This window comes from Seriola lalandi, unplaced genomic scaffold, assembly GCF_002814215.2.
Source record: "Seriola lalandi dorsalis isolate HSWRI2012SDOR001 ecotype SW California unplaced genomic scaffold, Sedor1 jcf7180002054933, whole genome shotgun sequence".
NCBI lineage: Eukaryota > Metazoa > Chordata > Actinopteri > Carangiformes > Carangidae > Seriola > Seriola lalandi.
In genome coordinates this window covers 4,027,783-4,048,262 of record NW_019525485.1, presented here as the reverse complement: position 1 = coordinate 4,048,262, position 20,480 = coordinate 4,027,783, and the positions used below count along the sequence as shown (strand labels likewise).

At 43.8% G+C, this 20,480-nt stretch overlaps 1 protein-coding gene across 5 annotated transcripts in view; it reads left to right on the top strand.

Moving 5' to 3' along the window:
* Positions 1 to 20,480, top strand: part of LOC111644421 (mitogen-activated protein kinase kinase kinase kinase 4-like) — a 32,691-nt gene that overhangs the window by 2,227 nt on the left and 9,984 nt on the right. For 4 of the 5 annotated variants that reach the window (XM_087170161.1, XM_087170163.1, XM_087170160.1 and 1 more), the window contains exons 3-16: positions 8,680 to 8,736; positions 12,890 to 13,015; positions 13,237 to 13,347; positions 13,472 to 13,562; positions 14,213 to 14,343; positions 14,475 to 14,529; positions 14,629 to 14,707; positions 15,543 to 15,718; positions 15,845 to 15,917; positions 16,023 to 16,233; positions 16,403 to 16,564; positions 16,986 to 17,072; positions 17,746 to 18,204; positions 19,400 to 19,549. In XM_087170161.1, the coding sequence (XP_087026287.1) occupies positions 8,680 to 8,736; positions 12,890 to 13,015; positions 13,237 to 13,347; positions 13,472 to 13,562; positions 14,213 to 14,343; positions 14,475 to 14,529; positions 14,629 to 14,707; positions 15,543 to 15,718; positions 15,845 to 15,917; positions 16,023 to 16,233; positions 16,403 to 16,564; positions 16,986 to 17,072; positions 17,746 to 18,204; positions 19,400 to 19,549 (1,968 nt within the window). The remainder of the gene's footprint in view (positions 1 to 8,679; positions 8,737 to 12,889; positions 13,016 to 13,236; positions 13,348 to 13,471; positions 13,563 to 14,212; positions 14,344 to 14,474; positions 14,530 to 14,628; positions 14,708 to 15,542; positions 15,719 to 15,844; positions 15,918 to 16,022; positions 16,234 to 16,402; positions 16,565 to 16,985; positions 17,073 to 17,745; positions 18,205 to 19,399; positions 19,550 to 20,480) is intronic. The other variant, XM_087170162.1, reaches the window with a different exon arrangement.

Genomic DNA, 20,480 nt, shown 5'->3' with positions numbered 1-20,480 from the left:
TTTTTTGGGGGGGGGGTGTCTCTCAGTCAACTCAGTTAGTCAGATCCACAGAAAGGAGGTGTTTGTCTGCAGGATTTCAAACGCCAACCGACTGAATAATCACAACAGCCCCCCCAATTGAAAACGGGGTGGAGTTCCTTCTCCCTCTGAGGCTTTTTCTGCTTTGTCAAGCACTTGGTCACAGTTTACAAGGCCCCTTTTAGATAACACAATGTGACCAAGATTCTTTCCTCTTTGATTTGTGGTGACTTTTGATTCCTTGGAGGCATTTTATTTTGTCTGTTATTTAAGGCAGGCTGTAGAAATCTGAAGGTCTGGCCTTGTGATGAATTAAAAGTTAGATTTCACAATAAGAGTCAAGTGCAGCTTTTGCATTTATATTTTGCTTTTGACAGCCTTACAATAAGCTGATTCATAATGTAATCATCAGTCACTGTCTTATAACTCATCCATAAAGAGCCCACTATAATCTGGAGATTATTTATTGATACTCGCAATTGTTTTTGAGGGCATTCTGGCGCAAAAGGAGATAGTTGTGTTTTAAAAACAGCATCTACACTGGAGCTAGTGAAATGATAAATTCCCCTGCCTCTTGGACCCGTCAAGCTCTGACAGCTGGCTCGAATGTCTGGTCAGATTTGTAGCCTTGTTCACTTACACTTTGATCAGATAGTTCCTGATTTAAATCATTATCTTGGCAATTGTAGACTGTATTTTATTAGACAAACTGCTGCTTTTGTTTAAACATTTAACATTTGTAAGATGTAAAACTTGATATCTATTTCTAGAAACAAAATGTGTTGTTTTGGTGTTGATACTGATACTCAGCTTTTTCATTTTGGCAATAGTATTGAAAAAAGTCAGACAATACCTACTGCGATGAAGACCTGTTAATGCTGGCCAAGGCTAAAATCCCACAAAAATCTATTTATGTATCCCTGCAATGTTGTTCTACTTCCAGCTTTGCATTTTATCCCAGAAAATTAAAGAACGGAGCTGCTCTCTAAGACCTGAAATGCCATGTCAAGGTTCTTGTGGCCATGCTGTGCTGCTGGCTCTCTCGCTGGACTCTGTGCCAAGCGGGCAGCCGTTGCCCCTGGAGGGGCGCCAGATTACAGTCAACTTCTGAAAACACAGCACAGCAGATTTTGACTGACGGCCATAATGAAAATTTCGTTATAGCTAAAAAGCCCCTTTTTAAATCACTTGATTTTTGCTTCAGCCAGCTGGTTGAAAGGAACGGAAGCCCGGATCTATAAGCAGATTGAACTCACTTGTGTATCATGTTATCACTAAGGTGATTAATCAGATTGAAAAGTGCTGGTATCATAGACTTGTAGGCCATAAAGAAAATTTATTGCAACATAACCGCATTATTTTGATTTTTTTTAACCAGTAAAAAGCTATTGCTATTCTGTAGCTGCAAGAGCAATAATCTCATATTAAATCTGTGGCCATATTCATCACTTAAATTTAAAATGGTGCAGAAAAATCCGAGCTATGTCATTGGTGGAGCTGACACACTGTATAAGACCATATAAGTCTTAAGTTGTTTTAAAATAATGCATTTGGATCCACGCTCTTAGAAAGCACCGCACAAAGAGATTCTCTCTGAGCTTCTCCCCCTCCCACACTCTTTATCAGTTGGCCCTGGACCAGCTGGCTCAGTAGACCCATCTCAGGTGCCTCACACTGGATATACGGATTAAAAAAAAGAGAGAGTAATGATAACACAGAAGAAGACATAATTCCTCAAATTGTGCATGGTATGCAGGGAAGATTCCCTCTGCTCTACAGAATGGCCATATATAGTCAGGCCTGAGGCAACAGAGCCCCCGCTGACCTGCCTGCCTGTCTGCTATGCATCCGCGGGGCGTGCCAAGGCTGTGCCCACCAGTATTTTCATACTGTCACGTCTATGGTTGAACTGACTGGATGCGGTGGTGTCTCTTTGGTGTGGTGCCAGCACTCACTGACAATCAGTAGCAAGGTCATGTGGGTGAATACTCACCAAGGCATAAGCACCAAATAAAAGGATGATTTTTTTTTTTAAGTACCCTTATTTGTTTTCTAGTAGATGATGTCATTGGATGCTTTCAAAAATGAAGACAAATGAGCTAATCCAAGAGCAGCTCGTACTATGGCGCTAAAACTCAGCAGCTCCTCCTTTCCCAACCTCCATCTCCTTCCTTTGTTTTTTTCCCCCCAGCCTTAGGGGCAGCCTCACCCCTGCCCTCAGGACAAGACGGGCTGTCCTCGGGGGGCGAGCTACGCCTGACAGGCGCACAGGGTGGGAGCTGCCGCTGAACAGGGAGCGGAACCTCTCGTGCAATCTGTTAAATGCCTACCAGCGCCATATGGTGCTGGGCGAGACTGGCGCTTACCTCAAGGCAGTGGTTGTCGGTGATTAAAGCAACAAGGTGCTTTGAATGTTTGCTCAAAAATGTAAGAAATGGGAGATTGTGGATTTTATAAAACAGGCTGGTGCTGCAATCTTTTTATGCAGTCTGCAAACAAGCCAAAGAGGCTCCAGGTTGCTGTGTGTGTGCATCAGCTCAGCGCATGGGGGCTGGGAGATCTGTGACTTCGCTTGAGCCCAGATCGACCCCTGTGGTACTGCATGTAGGGTATCCAGACTTATTGTCCTGTAAAAGAGCCAGGCCTTTTACCACAGCTTGCTTTAGAGTCAGGATTATTGTATAGGATACTGAATTATTCAGTTGTTATCATTAATTATTTGCACATTGATAGTTTTGTCTACAGAAAAATGCATGTAATGTAGATGTAATAAAAACAAGCAGATTTTGAACTTAAAATCCTGATTGTTGAATCTATTGAAAAATTATCATTTAATATATAGGACTATATCCCCCTTTTCTCCATTTCTCTAATAATGACTGGTTAATTGCAGCATGGTGAATTAGATGCTATTACTGGACCGTGTAGCAGTGGAGGCCTTGCCTGCCCGCCTGGGTGCTGATTGGCTGTGTAGCTTTTAGGTCAGAATCCGGGTGGTTGAATGTGTCCCCCATGCTGCAACAGGGGCCAGGGTCCTGCATTGTTTCCCACTCACGCTCTTTTTCAATTATTCACTCTCCGAGTTTACATGCAGGCTCGTACGTACATTCGTCTGCGCCCTTCTTGAATAGTGAAGAGGCTTAATGTGTGAAACACTTGGAGCTCATGTTCAACGCTGAATGTCAGACACACACACACACTCCTCCACTTTGCATCCTCTCCAGCTAACACAGTATGCATCTCTTTTGTCCCCATCTCCCCCACAGTGACCCTCTCCCTAATGGGTGTCACAAGACCCGCAGCGTCCCCTGACTGGCCACACTGCCTGAACAAAACTCTCTGTGTTTGTCTCTCCGTGCGTCTGTGTGCGCAGCTCATTGAGGCACCTCATTACCCCGAGCGGTGTTGAGATGAGACACAAAGGTGCTGGCAGACGAGACAGTCTCTCGCTTGTCCTCCGGTGTCTTCACCGAGTCGACGGCTCTTTTCTCGTCACGATCACATTACCTGAATAATTCTATTGTTTTTATGTGCTAATGTTCCGGGACAAGTAGATCCTCTCGTGTAATTGGCACATCTCAGTCCACATCAGGGACGGGATTTTCTCCAGAGTAAACTCCCCGCGCAGCTTGCTTCCATTCTTACCACATATAGTTGAAAATCGTTTCTGAGACAAAGCCTCTCGTTTCCATGTTATTTTAATGACATCATACCAGAGCTCACATACAAAGTTTGCTGCATTTGCTTATTGCAGAATTTCTACTTTCACACCCATCAATTGTTATTAATTCCTGTTTTGTCATGAGAGGCTCCAGCGTGCAGCTTTGATCCGTTAGAGCAGCCAGCTGCTGCACTCTGATCAATAGATGTACAGTCACATCAAACTGGCCTCCTCTGTCAGACTCTTATTCAGCTTTCCCTGTGTGCTTCCCCTTCCCATTCACACGTTTTCTCGGTCTCATTGCGTGCCTCCTTGTCTCAGCTTCTCTCCTCGTCTCTCCGCTCGCTGTCTGTCTTTTATCCTCCCTCCACCCGCATCACCGTTTCTCTCCTCTTTGCATCTTTGTCTTTGGCACTTCCATCCTTACAATCTCTGGGGAGAGCTGGAGTGGAGGCAGCAGGGCTGTGTGTGTGTGTGTGTGTGTGTGTGTGTGTGTGTGTGTGTGTGTGTGAGACAGACAGAGAGAGAGAGAATTGGGTCAGTATGCTGGTATGCAGCAGTATAAAGCGGTAGAGCCCAGAGAGGCAGGGGCAAGGCACAGCCCTGGCTGTCATGTGCTGCTGCTTACTGGTGATTGATCATTTCTCTACCCGGGATTCATCTCATGCATGTTTCAGAAGTGTGCATCTGTGTGTGTGTAAGCAAGTCTTGAAATGGACTTGTGTTTATATGTGTTGAGTTTATGCATCTGTTCAAAAGCTTCCAGAGGTAGATAAAGGTTGTGACCTGCCTGTTTTTCACTTTCTGTCCACTTACCTACTCACTCTGCCAGTTCAAATGTCACCTCAGGTCTTCACATGACCCTTCGCCAGGGGTCATCCATCCCTCATTACCACAGCTCTACTACTACCTAACGCCTCACCACACACACACACCTGACCTTTTGTAGAAGCAAACCACGGCACCCAGCAGTTCTCTCCCTCCCTCACTGTGTGAACTAATAATACGAAACCGAGTTTGTTTTGCACCTACATGGCTGGTTAGAAGGCACGTCGCTCAATTTAAGCACTCTGTTGTGCAATGGCAGCTTGCAGTGGATTGACCTGGTTAGAAAGCCAGCCAGGGTTTTTGAAATAGTTGCTAAGTGTGATTGATCGTGCATTAATGTGAAAGATGTAGGGAGGGAGAGGCTCTTTGTGTTCTGGTCAGTCAGGATGCAGTGGATACGGGCCTTGTAGGAAAGAGTATGGGGAAACAGTACTCCCCTGTCGTCCACACCGACTCTGTGGGCAGACCGCTAACGATACTGCTGAGCATTACTGCTCAATCCACCCTAAAACATGAATCACTGGTTTCCTAACAGGACAACTGTTTTTAATTTATGCACATTACAAACCTGGATCCCCTCCACTAATGGTGAAACGTTGTGGACATTTGTGACAGCACCTGAGGTGTGTTTTCTTTAACTGGCACCGTGGGCACAGTTTCTAGTTTATACCTTCTTGTGAAATAATTCTAATTTAATGGGAAAGTTCACTTTCTACTAACCCCTTATGTCAGCACTCAGTTTAATAGAGCACCTCGCTCATTGAGCTCCTAGTGTTGAGTGAGATTCATCCACAGCACTGTTAATTGAGCCCTCGTAGAATAGTGTATTTTGTTTTAGGGTAGATTTTAACATAATGTCTCCGGCTCTGTAGGCAGTAAGTCAGTCAGTGGTTTAGTGCAGAGCTGGAGAGAGGCCAGCGGCACATCTGGCCATGGTTAAGAGGAGCTGTGATGGAGGAGTGGAGATGGAGGCCAGGGAGGGCTGAGTGATAGCTCAGTGCCTCAGATAACCCCTCCACAGCCACGCCTAGCTGGCTGCTTCAAGGGGCCCTTCAAGGCCTGACTGCAGCCCTCCTGTGACTGACCCATACCCATTCAAGGATCAGAAAACGTAGTTGTCAACAGTTTTATAATTTAGGGAAAATGGTTAACATTCGCTTTTTCCTGCTTTTCAAAATGTGAGGATTTTCTTTTTTATATCATTGTAACTCGAATATCTTTGTTTTAGATTGCTGATCTGACTCGACCTTTGGCTCTTCGAACTTCTCACTGTGTTCTGACATATTTTAGCCTAAACAATGGATCAGTTGATCATAGAAATAAGCAACAAATTAATCAATAATGAAATTAATCATTAGTTACAGTGCTATATAGGACAGCTGGCCTTAAAAAAAGCAGAGAGCCTAGATTGCTGTCATGTGGTCAAGCAGGGGAGTGTCTTTACTTACTTACTTTGATCCCTCTTCATGTAACCAAATGATCCTTGTTAAATGTCATTGTGGATGAGAAGAGCGTCATTTACAGCTGAGAGGGCTTGAAGAGGTCTCCAATATCCATAATAAGTTAATCGTTGTGTAGCTGTAAGGATCCAGCCTTGTGTGGTGTGAACTCTACCAGCAGAGCCACATGGGCACCCAAAATGATTGATGTATTAATTGAGGAAATACTCTCTTAAAAGAGACTTTTAAAATGGTTCATTTACACTCACATTGAAAAAACATGGCTGAGAATTATACTGGGTCTGATGTTGACTTTGGTCCTGATTCTGTTTGCCAGTTCCTCCTAGAATAACTTAGTTAATAGTAGATTTGCAGGATCTATTGAGGAAACTTGGCAGCACCCTTCCTCCAAATATAACTTTCCAAAAACTTCATTTGTACTGATCCACATCATTTGTAATGACTCGTGCACTATAGTGTCAACCCCAAAGTACCTGCTCCGAGTTTTCCTTATTTCAAGGACAATGGATGGATGGATGGTGGGAGGGGATAAAAGCACGCCAGGGAACTTGTGTGTGTGATCCAGGCACTCATCTCATTACTCATGTCCTAATGTTGTGTAACCTCAGTTGTTTTGTGGTATTGAAATGCAATAACCTTGTGGCCTAGATAAACGAATCTCCACCCAGAAGCTGAGAGACATTTGGGTTTATACGACCATAAATCCTTCAGGCTCACAGAGGAGGAATCACAGCAAAGAACACTTTGCACATTCATATCCTCACCTCCCAGTATCTTCCAAATCAAGTCTGTAAATCATAAAGAAACCCAATTTAAACAGGCATTTTTGATAAGCTGTCATAGGTTTTCATACATTTACTAAGGCGCTGTCTGCTGTAAAATTGTAAGAATTTAAAGTTTTGGTTTATTGACAGCCAAAACGGAGATTGATGGCATTGTTATTGAGTTATCTAGATGGCCTCTCTGCGACTCTATGTTGGATCAAAGAAAGCTTTGTCTCAAAATAGTATTAATTTAAGCCTGAAAGCTGGAGAGCAGAGACAGAACTGGCTTCTTGATTCTTCAGTGTCTTTGTCAATGTCTCTTTATTGCCCGTTTTTATGACTGACAAAGCGAAACCAGTCATCCTATATAGACAATAAAATATGACAACATTTAACCTCTACAGGTGCAGTGTTTCCACTCGGTTTTATGGGGTTTGTAGGTACAAACAAAATGGTGATTCTTTCAGGATGTTTCTAATGTAAGGTTTTTAGTTACAAGAAAAATTCCAATAACATATCACATATAATACTCTTCATACGTATGCTTTAGTCTTTTTAAGCACCAGATTTGAAGAGGTGTGTCTGCATGACTGGATTCATCTGCAGAGGGACAATGATAGTGGAGAAATGATGTTATTCTTTAAACTGACTCATCAGTTGGTTTAAATGATAAGTCCTAAGACTTTACTGAAGGATAGTCCTAATGCAGGTGGGGGTGACGTTACACCTGTGACCTGCGAACCCAGCAAAGACTGCGTCAGCGCCAGCCGCTGGTACGTGGGGAGCTGACGGCCGTAATGTCAGCGTCAGTGTTGTTTTTGTAGCGGCGACCCCTGGGATCAAAGTGAAGAGGATTAAAGGCATTGTAAAGTGTCCCTCTTATCCCCCTCTCCTGCCCAGTGAAAAGAGAGGGCCCCTAAGCCAGCATGGCTTTTATTGTCATAATCCATACAGTTTCAATTGACTATGGAATGCACTGGCTAAGATGATGGTGTTGGTGGGGGGGTGTCCATGTGTGGGACTTAGTTGTGCTTTTACATGTGTCCTCCTCCTCCAGCCATGCACGAATGCACAGTGTATTGGCGCATGTGTGTCTGATACAGTGGCTGCAGTGACCAGCACAGTCGCACTGTCTCACTGCAGTGTTGTCCTAGAGAAGAATGGGGGAATACCCGTACCCATCCGGGCCAGCTCCCAAAAAAGTCCCATGTTTTATCTCCTCTCAGAGTTGGGGGTGGGAAGGAGGGGTGGGGGCGGAGAGAGGCCTCTATTTCGGTCCTTTGTTTATGTAAGGAGTGGCATGGGGGTGTTAGGAGAGCAGAGAAGTCTGGGAATGTTGGGTCTATATAGCTTGGGAATAACATGTTCATCTGTGCTGTGTACTGTATATAGTAAGTTCATGTAGGGTGTGGGATACATGTGTCTTGAGATTGGGATCTTTGAAGATAGGAGCAATAAAATAATTGATTTTAGTTGATTGATTGCCTTGTGAAATATCAATTGACAATTTTATTTAAATTCATCTAAATTTCATTTAAATTTAGTATTCATTTGTTTGAGTAAAATAATTACAATTAGGAGTGCAACTACAAATATTTTTATTATCAGTTAATCTGATCTGATGACATCATCCTGGGCTTTGTGAAACGCTGATTTTTCAGATTCATTCATTAATAGTGAAAATAATTTGCATATTCATCTGTAATGAAAATAATAATTAATTGCAGCCCTACATACAGAGTGTATAGAAATCCAAACTGACAACTTGTAAATTGTGCATTTATATGCAACTTCCTATCACACACTTGAATGCATTTGCAGTTTCTGGCAGTAACACGTGCACAAGCTCCCTTAGATCATTAATCATCACCCAGTCGACAGTTGATAACAGCACAACGAGTTTGCCATGTGGAGTGTGAGCGCTCACCTCTGTTTTGTTTCTTCACAGGGACGACACGTCAAGACTGGACAGCTGGCTGCCATCAAGGTCATGGACGTCACGGAGGTGAGGCTGAACTGTATATTGTTTCAGCTTGGACATCACAGTGTAAAGAATGTGCAGCGGTCACTCAGCGAAGGCTGCAAAGTCATAAAGAAATAAAGGCAAACAATAATGAGATATAAAACAGTTAGCTTTACAGAACTTTAAGTGATGATGGCGCTATAGAGGAATTTTATTTTTCAACCTCAGATTGATTTTTCTTTCCCGCCATTATATTATAAATACTGGTTTGTGTACTAAAAATATAACATAGTCAAAAGTGGAAATTAGATGCTCTTTAGGAACAAAATACTTGGATATATTTGAGTCTCTTATTATCTGGTTAATATCAAAAATCTATCATCATTCCATCACAGAGAAGAAAATGCCATGCTCTTTAATGAGTCCCTCACCCTTATAATAAACAGCAGGGGAAGGGCAGAGGCAACAGGATGCTTTTGAGTGAAGTGCGTCATTCATCGGCCAGCAGGCTGCCCTCAGCTGTGGGAGGTCCTGTCTGCAGATGAGAGAAGGCACACAACCGCACATGCACACATGCTGGAACACAAAGCAGAGGGTTTCAGAGCAGCAGTGAAGGCCAGCGGGGCCAACCACCCACACGGCCATAATAATGATGGAAGAATATAGGCTTAATCATACTGTACACACACACACACACACACACACGCACATGTGCAGTATCATCTTCCCTGGGGGAGCAAAATCAAAAGTCAGCAGCTACATTTCACCAATGCATCACTACCTTTTTTATAAGGACGCATTTAACACACACTCCCAACTGGTGTACCCCACAGTGATCACCATGAGCCTGACAAAGACTAGTGACGCAGCAGCTGATAGCCTCTGTGCCCTGACTTGCCTGCTGCCACTCCTCACACAAGCCTACGTCATGATGAATCAGTTATACACTCGACTGATTAGCTATCATGTGTAACCACCAGTACAGAGAATATTACCCAACTGTTTCCTGTTCTGTGTGACAGACACAAGGTGTGCCTGCCAGACATGTAGAAACTCACAGGCAACAATGCTTTTATTTAAAAAAAAATAATTTGTCACATGAAGCACTGCTGAGAGGAAACCTGTTTTACCATATGTTACAGTGGAAAAAAACCCAGTACTGCTGTTACAGGAGGCCATTGTGTTAGACAGCACTCTCCATCACCCTCATCAGAACATTACATGCACATTTGAAGGTCCCATATTTTATGTTTTATTTGAATTGTTGATCCATAAGAATATATATTTGTGGTTTTAAGAACCGAAAACCATCTCAGTGTAGTTTTACATCTCCTCTGTCAGGCTTCTCTGTGGAGCTATAGCAACAACAGGTCAGTGAGCCAGTCAGAAGAGAGGAGGCCCTGAGGCTCTCTTCTGATTGGCTGTCTGTTTTGAGTGATAGAATAAAATTATAAAACACTTGGACAAACCAAATCCTGCAAGGTTGGATGGTGGGTCCAGGTGGGCTGTGCTGGGGGCATGGCTTAGGGTGGTGACTGTTTTCTTGTGACATCACAAAGTCGCAGAAGTCCTGACGGCTCGTTTTAAGGCTCAGTTTCTGAATAATGGCTGTGTGCTAATATAGAACCTAGACCTGCTTTATAATCAAAAAAGGAGGGAAATCTCACTTTATACAAAATGGGGCCTTTTAATATCTGCATGTATATTTAAACAGTACAACTTATGACAGAGCTTGGCTGTATTCAGTACCTAACACTGACTGATACTAGGCGTGTGCCTTTAAGATTAGCTTGTGCTAGTAAACTTCCCAGACAGCTATCATAACACATCGTTCTGCAGCTAAGCCAGATTTTTATTAGCTGCTCATGGTTGACTGATTCATCATGAATCGTCTCCGCAGTGAAACTGATGCAGCTCACCTGCTGAGGGACCTCATGCTGTGATTTTTGTTTTTTAACTTTAAGTGCGACTATCATTTAATTTGTGGGTATCAAACAGTATTGTAATCACAGTGTGTGTGAATAATGATGCACAATTTGATGTGATATGACTACATTTCGACAGCTTTCATTTAGAGCTGCAACAAGCTGTATTTGATTAACCAATAGTTTTTGGTAATCGATGAGGTCATCTTTTAACTGGTACCTGATGATCAGTGTGTTTTAGTGAGGCCATGTTGCACTCTCTCCTCTGTCCTGGCCCGTCCACAGGCGTGCTGGCTTGTCCAGTGCTACTCTGACCCACATTCTCATTTCTGCTCCACATTCTCAAATCCAAACACTCCTCTTCTCTGCCGCCGTACAGGCGTGAAGCTAAAAAAATGCCTTTCTACTTTGAGGATCTATTTTGTTATGTATTAAAAGCACTGTCCAATCCTCTGATAAAGTGTAGTCTGGACGATCTGGGCAGACAGGCTTTGTTGTTGTTTGTGTAGCTGCTGCATGCTGCTTTTTTAACAAACCGGTAAACGCCATGTTTGTTTTTGTGGCTTTAAATGCTGTTTAATCATATTAGCTTTGTTTTAAGATGCTGTTTTGTCATGTTGATCATTTTTGTCTTCTAAAAATGTCAAATGTAGCTTTAAACATCTGCTAACATATGTTCATGTTGGGTCTGGTGCAGATTTGTTTAAATTATGTGGTGTTGAAATGGGATTTTTTGTTGTATTTGTATCTTGTGTTATATCTTCTTGGATCACGCTTGAAGATTATGTTTGATCTAGTACCGCATATATGTCGACACATTTGTTTCGGCGCCATCAATTGACCAAAGCTCCACTCCTCCACTCTCTGACACACATCACCATATGATTGTGTCGGTCTCTCTCCCTCACCATGTGACTTGTGGCAGCGAGGCTTTCACAGTCGGGAGTGTGATAATCCAACAGCTGCACAGCAGAAAGGGGCTGGAAGGGGGGGGGTTGGAGGAGGAGGAGGAGGAGGAGGAGGAGGGGGTGCGCACAACAGAAAGGCTTACGTCAACTCAAACGAGTCATGCAGCAGCAGTATGGCTGCCTGCAAAGACAGCCAACTGCCATTTTGCTATAGGTGATGCATTGCACACTAAACAACATATAAATATAGCACTTCTTTTTCCTCATTTCTCTATATTTGGTTGCTATGGTGACTTGTGATAATTGAAATAAAATCCCTGGTAATATAAAGAGGCAAACCTCCATATAGCAGTCTGCAGTGATAATAGTGTACAACCACCCCCACCTTTGGTCTCTGTCCCCCTCCTCCCACTGTACGTTCTATAGGAGAGGCCATGTAACCATAAAGCAAACCACTCGCGGGCTGATCCCTGCATGTGTTCAATTAGCGTGTCACTGTTAATCATTGTCAAGTTGCTATTGGGTGCAAGCAGGGAGTTCACACTGCAGCTAGTTATGACCTTTTGCAAAGACGTGATAGTGGACAGGCTCTCTCCCTACCATTTGCACCAAAGGCCATTTCCAACAGAGACTAAACACGGCATGAAAGCTACATCTGGAATCTGATTTAGCTTTTAAACTCTATGTGAACCCACTGATTTCTCTGTTGAATTCTCTATCTACAGGGCCGTGGTGTGATTATCAGGCCTGTCTTTAAGTTACATTTGAGTCAGGTTATTCATCTTCCATTAACTGTACACTGTATACATGATATTTATTGTAAGTGTCAATTCAGAATTTTTAGCTTTCTCTGCAGCTCTAAAAACTCTATCCAGGATCATGTTAGTCCGTTACTTAAGTATATCTGTGGGGAATTTGCCATTGATCCAATGTGCATTTGTGTTTTCTTTTTTTCTTTCTTTTTTTTTTTTTTTTTTTTTTACAAGAGATTAATGATAATGGCTACTGTACACATCAACTCACAATGAGACTCAGTCATGCATCATTAATCCCCAAACAAAGGAATCATTTGCCAGTAAATGAACGACTCATACTTCATTGTTACATTAGTCCTAGACATGAATAAGGCCTGGTCAGGCTGAGCTGCAACTGCGCCAGGGCGTTGTCGCATAGCTCCACACTTGCTTTGACCCTAAATATGAAAGTGGATTGATTTGGATGTGACATGAAAAGTCAGTCAAAGCCAAATGATGATTAAAGGCCGGTGCCCACAAAGTGATCATTGTATTTCGTCATAAAGATTTTCCAGAACGAGGACAAACAGCTTCTTTTTTAACTTGTGTTGTTTTTTTGTGTGTCTAGGATGAGGAGGAGGAAATTAAACTGGAGATCAATATGCTGAAGAAGTATTCCCACCACAGAAACATAGCCACCTACTATGGGGCTTTCATTAAGAAGAGCCCCCCGGGACACGATGACCAGCTATGGGTAAGTCCTCAAATCCATCCAAGAAATTAAGGTTTGGTAAGAAGTATGCAAGGAAGAAAACATGTAGCAGTTTTCTTTTCTCCCTAACATCTTATTCTTACCAGTTCATACCAGTATGGTCTCTTTATCTTCAGGCAGGGTCGTGCATTAAAAAGTTATTTGTTTGGTCAGTGATCGTTGACTTATCTTCTGATGATTCATATTTTGCATCTGTTGTGTAGTTGGTGATGGAGTTCTGTGGAGCTGGTTCGATTACAGACCTGGTGAAGAACACCAAGGGGAACCAGCTGAAGGAAGACTGGATCGCTTACATCTCCAGAGAGATCCTCAGAGTGAGTCTCCTCTCCTCTCCTCTCTTCTCCTCCTCTCCTCTCCTCTCCTCTCCTCTCCTCTCCTCTCCTCCCCTCTCCCCTCCTCTCTTCTCTCATTCACGTCCTGTGTCTCTCTCCTCCTCAGGGTCTGGCCCACTTACATGCCCACCACGTCATCCACCGTGACATCAAGGGCCAGAACGTCTTGCTGACTGAGAATGCTGAAGTCAAACTAGGTGAGGGCAGCACAGATCTCACATCAGTTTTGATCAGCTGTTGTGCAGCTGAATTTGCACCTTTGGGACAGTCTTGGGAGAAATGTGGGTAAATCTTTGGTCCTCAATCAGAAACATGAGTCTTGGATCATAGTGTGAGACGAGTCTTAAGTATTTCTACACATGCAAAACCAAAGTTAAAGTTCTTTTTTTTTTTCCCCAATCAAAAGCCAAGCTAATCTGCTTTTTCAGGACTGTGTGGGTTGTGGTTTGTTCACACTGGCAAAGCAAGCGAACAACCCCACAGTTGAAATGACATTGTGATTCAAATGTTGCTAACCTCTGAATGGAGCGCGGTTTTACAAGAAATCATGTTTTACCAGCTGAGCCCGCCCACATAAAATCTGTGACTACAATTTGACAAATCTCTTATGTGAAAAAACCCAAACCGTTCAAGTTTGGCAGAAGCTTGTGTGTTAATGTTCATGTCGGACCCCGTCACCGTCACAGAGAGAGACTGATTCATTAAAAAAAAAAAACACAGTTTGACATGTGATGAACTAGATTGTTAATATATCTCAGTCTATAGGTACCCTCAGTTGATTTCCACAGAACTAAATAAGTGTAGAGCCACACTGCTGACTGTGGCGACTCTCATTACTCTTCTCCAGTGGACTTTGGTGTGAGCGCTCAGCTGGACCGGACAGTGGGGAGGAGAAACACCTTCATCGGGACTCCTTATTGGATGGCCCCTGAGGTCATCGCTTGTGACGAGAACCCCGACGCTACATACGATTACAGAGTAAGAGCCCCACCCCACCGCAGAAGTGTCACACAGTAAAGCAGGTGTATTGTACCTGTGAATGTCTTGATTTGTCTGAGCGTGTGAGCCTGTTGTGGTTTTGGCTCACGGGCGTCGTCTTTCTCTTGCAGAGTGATCTGTGGTCATGTGGTATCACAGCTATTGAAATGGCCGAAGGAGCACCACGTGAGTTGTACAGAGTACATATATTTATATACTATTAGTGTTTTTGTGTCGGTTCAGTCTCTTTAATTCTTATTGATGCGTTTGTGCTTCTTCTGACAGCACTTTGTGACATGCACCCGATGCGTGCGCTCTTCCTCATTCCAAGAAACCCTCCTCCTAGGCTCAAGTCTAAAAAATGGTGAGTACCACCCAGAAGGATATTTTCTGTGTGCACATGAGTATGTCTATCCTTTCCAATGTCCTTTTTTTTGCCATAATAAATCCGTATATTCAAGATAGGCCATAATATTTCCTGCTTGGCCTCTCTGTGTACTCTTGTGCATTTTTGATGTTATCTCTGACTTCAGACCAGGCAGCTACAGAGGCTTGAATCGTGAGCTCGGCTTTTCCTCTGTGCTTTGCTGCTGAGCTGTACATCTGTGGTACACCTGCTCTGGCAGACTCAGCCTCTCCTGGCACTCTCCGCAGAGCTGCTCGATGCAAATGCAGAAAAAAAAAAATCAAACCTTTGACTCTTTTTTTTTTTTTTTTTTGTGAGTTGGCAGGAGGGCTGAGATGAATTTTAAAAAGTTCAATATTTTCTTTATAAAAACAGAACACAACTTAGTGGATTTGTTTTGTTGTTGCCATTAAAATTTTGTGTGTAACACTCTTGAACGGTAGCAGGTGCAATGATGATGATAATTTCATTGTACTGCGCCTCATATTTCACAGTTTCCTTGGTGTATATGCGATGAAAGGTTCAATGCTGCCTGTCCATGTGTATAAACCTCAATTTACACTGAGAAACCAGAGGCTGCTGTAACGCTGCGGAGTGTTTCAGAGACCTGAGTGCTGTTAGGACTGTTGGGTAATTTGAAATCGGAGCTTGTTTGTAGAAATGTGTTTTACTTAGGATCCCAGGGTCTGCTCTGTCCTTGTGTGGCTGAAATATTTGTCTGGCTCCCACTGTGTCTTTTCAGAATTCACCCTCTCCGTCACGCATTGTTTCTTCTCTTCCACAATCCCCACAGGTCCAAGAAGTTTTTCAGTTTCATCGAGAGCTGTCTGGTGAAGAACTACACGCAGCGGCCCCCGACAGAGCAGCTGCTGAAGCACCCCTTCATCCGAGACCAGCCCAACGAGAGGCAAGTCCGCATACAGCTCAAAGACCACATCGACCGCACCAAGAAGAAGAGGGGAGAGAAGGGTGCGTCTGGCTCTCTGTGTCCAATCACTTCATCTCTTCTCTGTGTCATTGTCACAGAAAATGTGTACAGTAGATAATATCATGTCGGCTGCGGTGAGTTGCTCTGAGTGACTTCTTCATTTACAGATGAGACGGAGTATGAGTACAGTGGGAGCGAGGAGGAGGAGGAGGATCCCCCAGAGCAGGAGGGAGAACCAAGGTAGGATCTAGTAGTCGCTGCACCTCCTAAAAAAAACAGTACTTGTTAAAAGGAAGCCCAGTCCAATGTAACCCTTCTGTCCCTGTTCCTCCCCCCGTCATCCAGCTCCATCGTCAATGTGCCAGGTGAGTCCACCCTGCGCCGCGACTTCATCCGCCTGCAGCAGGAAAACAAGGAGCGGTCAGAGGCTCTCCGCCGCCAGCAGCTCCTCCAGGAGCAGCAGCTCCGGGAGCAGGAGGAGTACAAGCGCCAGCTACTGGCTGAGAGGCAGAAACGAATTGAGCAGCAGAAGGAGCAGAGGAGGCGACTGGAGGAGGTAAGATGATGTTTTTTTGTTTTTTTTCCTAGGGCTTGGTCACAGATCTCCCAGTCAAACGAGAGGAGAGCTGAGGCTGATGCTGGCAAACAAAAAGATCAGACCGCTGAAAGTCATGTTTTTGTTGACAGTTTTTTAAAAATATATTTCCTGTGTGCTGTCCCTATAGCAACAGCGCCGTGAACGGGAGATGAGGAGGCAACAGGAGCGTGAGCAGCGTCGCCGCGAGCAAGAGGAGAAGAGGCGTATCGAAGAGATGGATCGTAGACGTAAAGAAGAGGAGGAGCGCCGGCGGGCGGAGGACGAGAAGAGAAGGAACGATCGTGAGCAGGTCAGCTTTAAAATATTTCTACTTAAAATGTCTTAAGTGAGGAATCACAACAGTATTACTAGATCAATAAATCAACTGGAGTTCTTTCTTTTCATGCCAGAAGGTAGAATTTGCTAGTTGTGGTGAAAGAGATGATGCAGTGAGGTGCTAAGCGTGGAGACAGTGATTCAGAAAGACAGACACTGCTCTGTAATAATTGTACATAGTACTACAGTGTAACTGAGGCTGTATGATGTGGAAAAAAACAACTATCCTGGTAGAGTCGTGTGATGATGAAGGAGCTGATACACTTGTGACATTACCTGTGTGAATAAGCACAAAGAGAAAAGTAGATTTTTCATCCTTTGTGTTGTGATGTTGTTTTTTTTTCTTTGAGTTATATGTCCACTAACATCTCTGACCGCTTGGCTTTGATTGACAGGAGTACATCAGGCGTCAGCTGGAGGAGGAGCAGAGACACCTGGAGATGCTGCAGGAGCAGCTGCTCCGTGAACAGGCCATGCTGCTGGTCAGTCACACACATACTCCATGTATAATTCACCACAGCACATCAACACTTCTTTATTCCTCCTGTTCGGTTAACCACTGAAAATGATCCTCCATGAGTTCAAAGACTAATTTTGGATGTGTAGTCCTTATCAAGAGTTACATTTCAGGGTAAGATGACATCATGGTAAAGTAATGTAACACTATACTGTTGAAGCAATGAGTACTAATATATATGTTTATGAATGAAATCCTTATATGGCAGTGGTGAAGACCGTGGGAGGGATGAGGAAATGCTCCACAACAAATGTGTGTTTTTAATAGGTGTGAGTCATCTCCAGGTCATAAAGTTGTTGAATCATTTTCACAACAAAGACAAGTGCGAGAAAATGTTGTGATCTCTCCACTGTAAAGTGAATCATTAATCTGTCTCTCGATTGAAACTGATTGACACAGTGTGACTCTACATGGCATTTATAAACTGCATAGTGCACGTAAGAAGTGTAATAGTACAGAGTTGGAGAGGAGTAAAATGGGCAAATGTGGTGACAAATGCTGCTGTCTGTTCACAGTGAATGGTTAAAACATGGCACTGACACAGATTTTTTTTAGTCAAGCCTAAGTTTGTCAGGTCAACACTGCCAGCTCTCCCGTCTCTTCTCACCACCTTGAATCAACCCCACACTCTGCAATAGGAGTTCAAGTGGCGGGAGCTCGAGGAGCAGCGCAAGGCCGAGCGACTCCATAAGCGCCTGCAGCAGGAGCAGGCCTACCTGCTGTCGCTCCAGCACGAATCCAAACAGCAGCCTGGTGACAAGACCAAACTCCCCTCAGACCAAAGCAAACCTCCGCAGACCTCCACCCTGCCCCCTGACAGAGTCCTTACGACAGCCCCGCAAGCTCAGGTCCTTGACAGCGTTGTCTCTGTAGCGAGAGGCGCTCACGAGTCCTCCAGAGCCCTTCAGACGATCCCCGCAGACAGCACTAAGTCCCAGGCAGCAGTGCCAGAAAAGACTCACACTGTTGAGACCTGTCCCAGCCCCAGCCCCCCTCAGACTGAAACCCCAACTGACCCTAACACTCCCCAGGCAGAAGGTTTGGAGCCCGATAGGCCCGCCGAGCCTGTCGCTCATCCTCCTCAGCCTATCAGAGAGGTGAACCTCCTCCTCGGCTCTGCCTACCCTGCTGCCTGCTCTTTCCAGCTTCTTCTTGCTTTTCTTCGCACAGTTCTCGGCGACCATGATGATGGAGGTGGTGCGAGTAACAAATGACGGTTTACTTTAGCACAAACAGTTACTTTTAATGTAGTCTTTTCTGTTTTGGTTGCTGTGGTGTTATTCCAAAGCAATAGCTAATTTGTTAGAACGCAGGCCCTTTTTGAATGAAACAAGTAGGGGGTACGGTTGAGAATGGAAAAACCACAGGCTCGCAACCACTCTTTTTATGTCCTGAATAAAACAGAGCTGTTCTCCTCCACTCTCTCTTGGCACCCGCTCTCACTTACTCTGTTGTTAGTCTCCTTTAAAACTCAAACCATTAGGATGTTTGAAATATTTTGGTCTTAATTTTCACTTTGAGCTGAGGTTGAGCAAGTGAAAGAGAAATAATCAGTTCCAGCAAGATTCCACTCCCATCTTTTTTTTTTTCCTCATAAGAATAAAGATGATTCCATAGGCTTTTATTTTTTTATTTCACCCTTTTTATCCACTGTCATTTGAGTCCAGTCTCACAACGACAAAATGAAGTGCTCCTCCTCCTTTCATCCCTTTTCTCTTTGAGGTTTTCCCCCTCAGAACAATAGACAACCACAAGTGTTTCTCTTGATCTTGGATGGCCGACCTGTGACATTCTTCGATGTGGTTGTTGTGACTCTGAATGTGTGTGGATCGGGCCGTTGCATGTGGATGGCTGAGGCCCAAACTAACATGCAGGACACCCCAAGCAGTGTCTCCCGTCATCAGCAGACCTGTTCCGCGTCATTAACAACGATCTTTCCCTCCATTTTATTATAAAAAAAAATTCAAGGATGTATCTGTTTGAACGAGTCCTGTCTCTGTCTGTCCACACACACCTGTGTCTGTCCGGCTGCCTGCCTGTCTTTGTCAGTCAAATGTGAAGGTTTCTGAGTATGACAAAAAGGATTCCTGTAATCTCGGAAAATACAAGGAGATGGGAACCAATTTTAATCGGTGAAGAAAACTGTTACTTCACGCTTAAAATCTGTGAACTTTCAGCAGTGGTTCCCTTCTTTTTGATTTTCTATATTTTTTTTTTTTTTTTAGTTCAGTCACTGAAATATTTCTCCTGATCCTCATCCCATCTTTGTCCTGTGCGATTCCCCCATCCCAGGCCGACGAGCGGTACCGTAAGAACATTCAGGGCTCCCCTCAGACCGCCCCTCCTCCCAAGCAGCCCCCTCTGCCTCCCCGCTCCTCTGAACCGTTCTCCAACGGCGGCCCCTCCGAGGCCTCCGCCATGCACCGGCCCATGGAGCCTCAGGTAACTCCTTCCTCCTCCCTCCTCCTTTTTCCTCTTTCTCCTTTCGCTCCCTCGCAGCTGGATTCGTGCACTCGCACACTTCTGTCAAACAGCAAAAACAGTTGTCTGCAGAAAAGGAATCTGCGGTTAAAACAATCAAACGCATATCAGGAAAGAGATATTATGTTTTATTTAAAAAAAAAAAAAAAAAATTGTTTTGCATTTTGATCACTAAAAAACGACTGGCCTTTAGTCCAGCTGTTATCTCACACCAGTTGGGTGGTTCGGCTCATATCTGCATCCTGCATCACTTCAAAACTCAGAAAACAAAAGGTAAATAGTGCGCACGGCCTTTCAGACAGCAGCCTCAGTAGTAAAAAGCACTGATAATAACACTTTACCATCTAGTTATCATCATGTTGCTCACATTTGTTTGTATTTTGCCAAATTATCTGACGCTTTTCACTCCACTCCTTGTAAGCAGAGCGTACTCGAACACGAGTGTGTAAGATGCGCAGCCTGTTAGCTTATAAAACAGAACACACTGTAAACTACGAATCCACACATGTTTTTAAATTGGACACTGTGGAGGAATATGAGCTTTTACACACTTAAGTTCTCCATCACTGAACAATCCAAGAACAGACTGACCCATAAATTATATAACTTCTGCTTTTATGCCTCTAAAATCCTTCCATAGATAATTATGTAATAATTGCAACCTAAATAACTAATAGTGTTTTACTACAACTAATTTACTAGTTTGATTAATTTAAAGGCCAGACAGTGAATCTGAGTGAAACACGTCATCGTGTCGTGTTGTGCTTTGTCTGCTGTATGCATGTGTATATATCTAAACACATGTATGTGAAAAAGCCACGCACATCTTCCCTCATGTCTCACTGTATTGTCTGCTTGTTTCACCTCCCCCTCCCCTCCTCCTCCTCCTCCT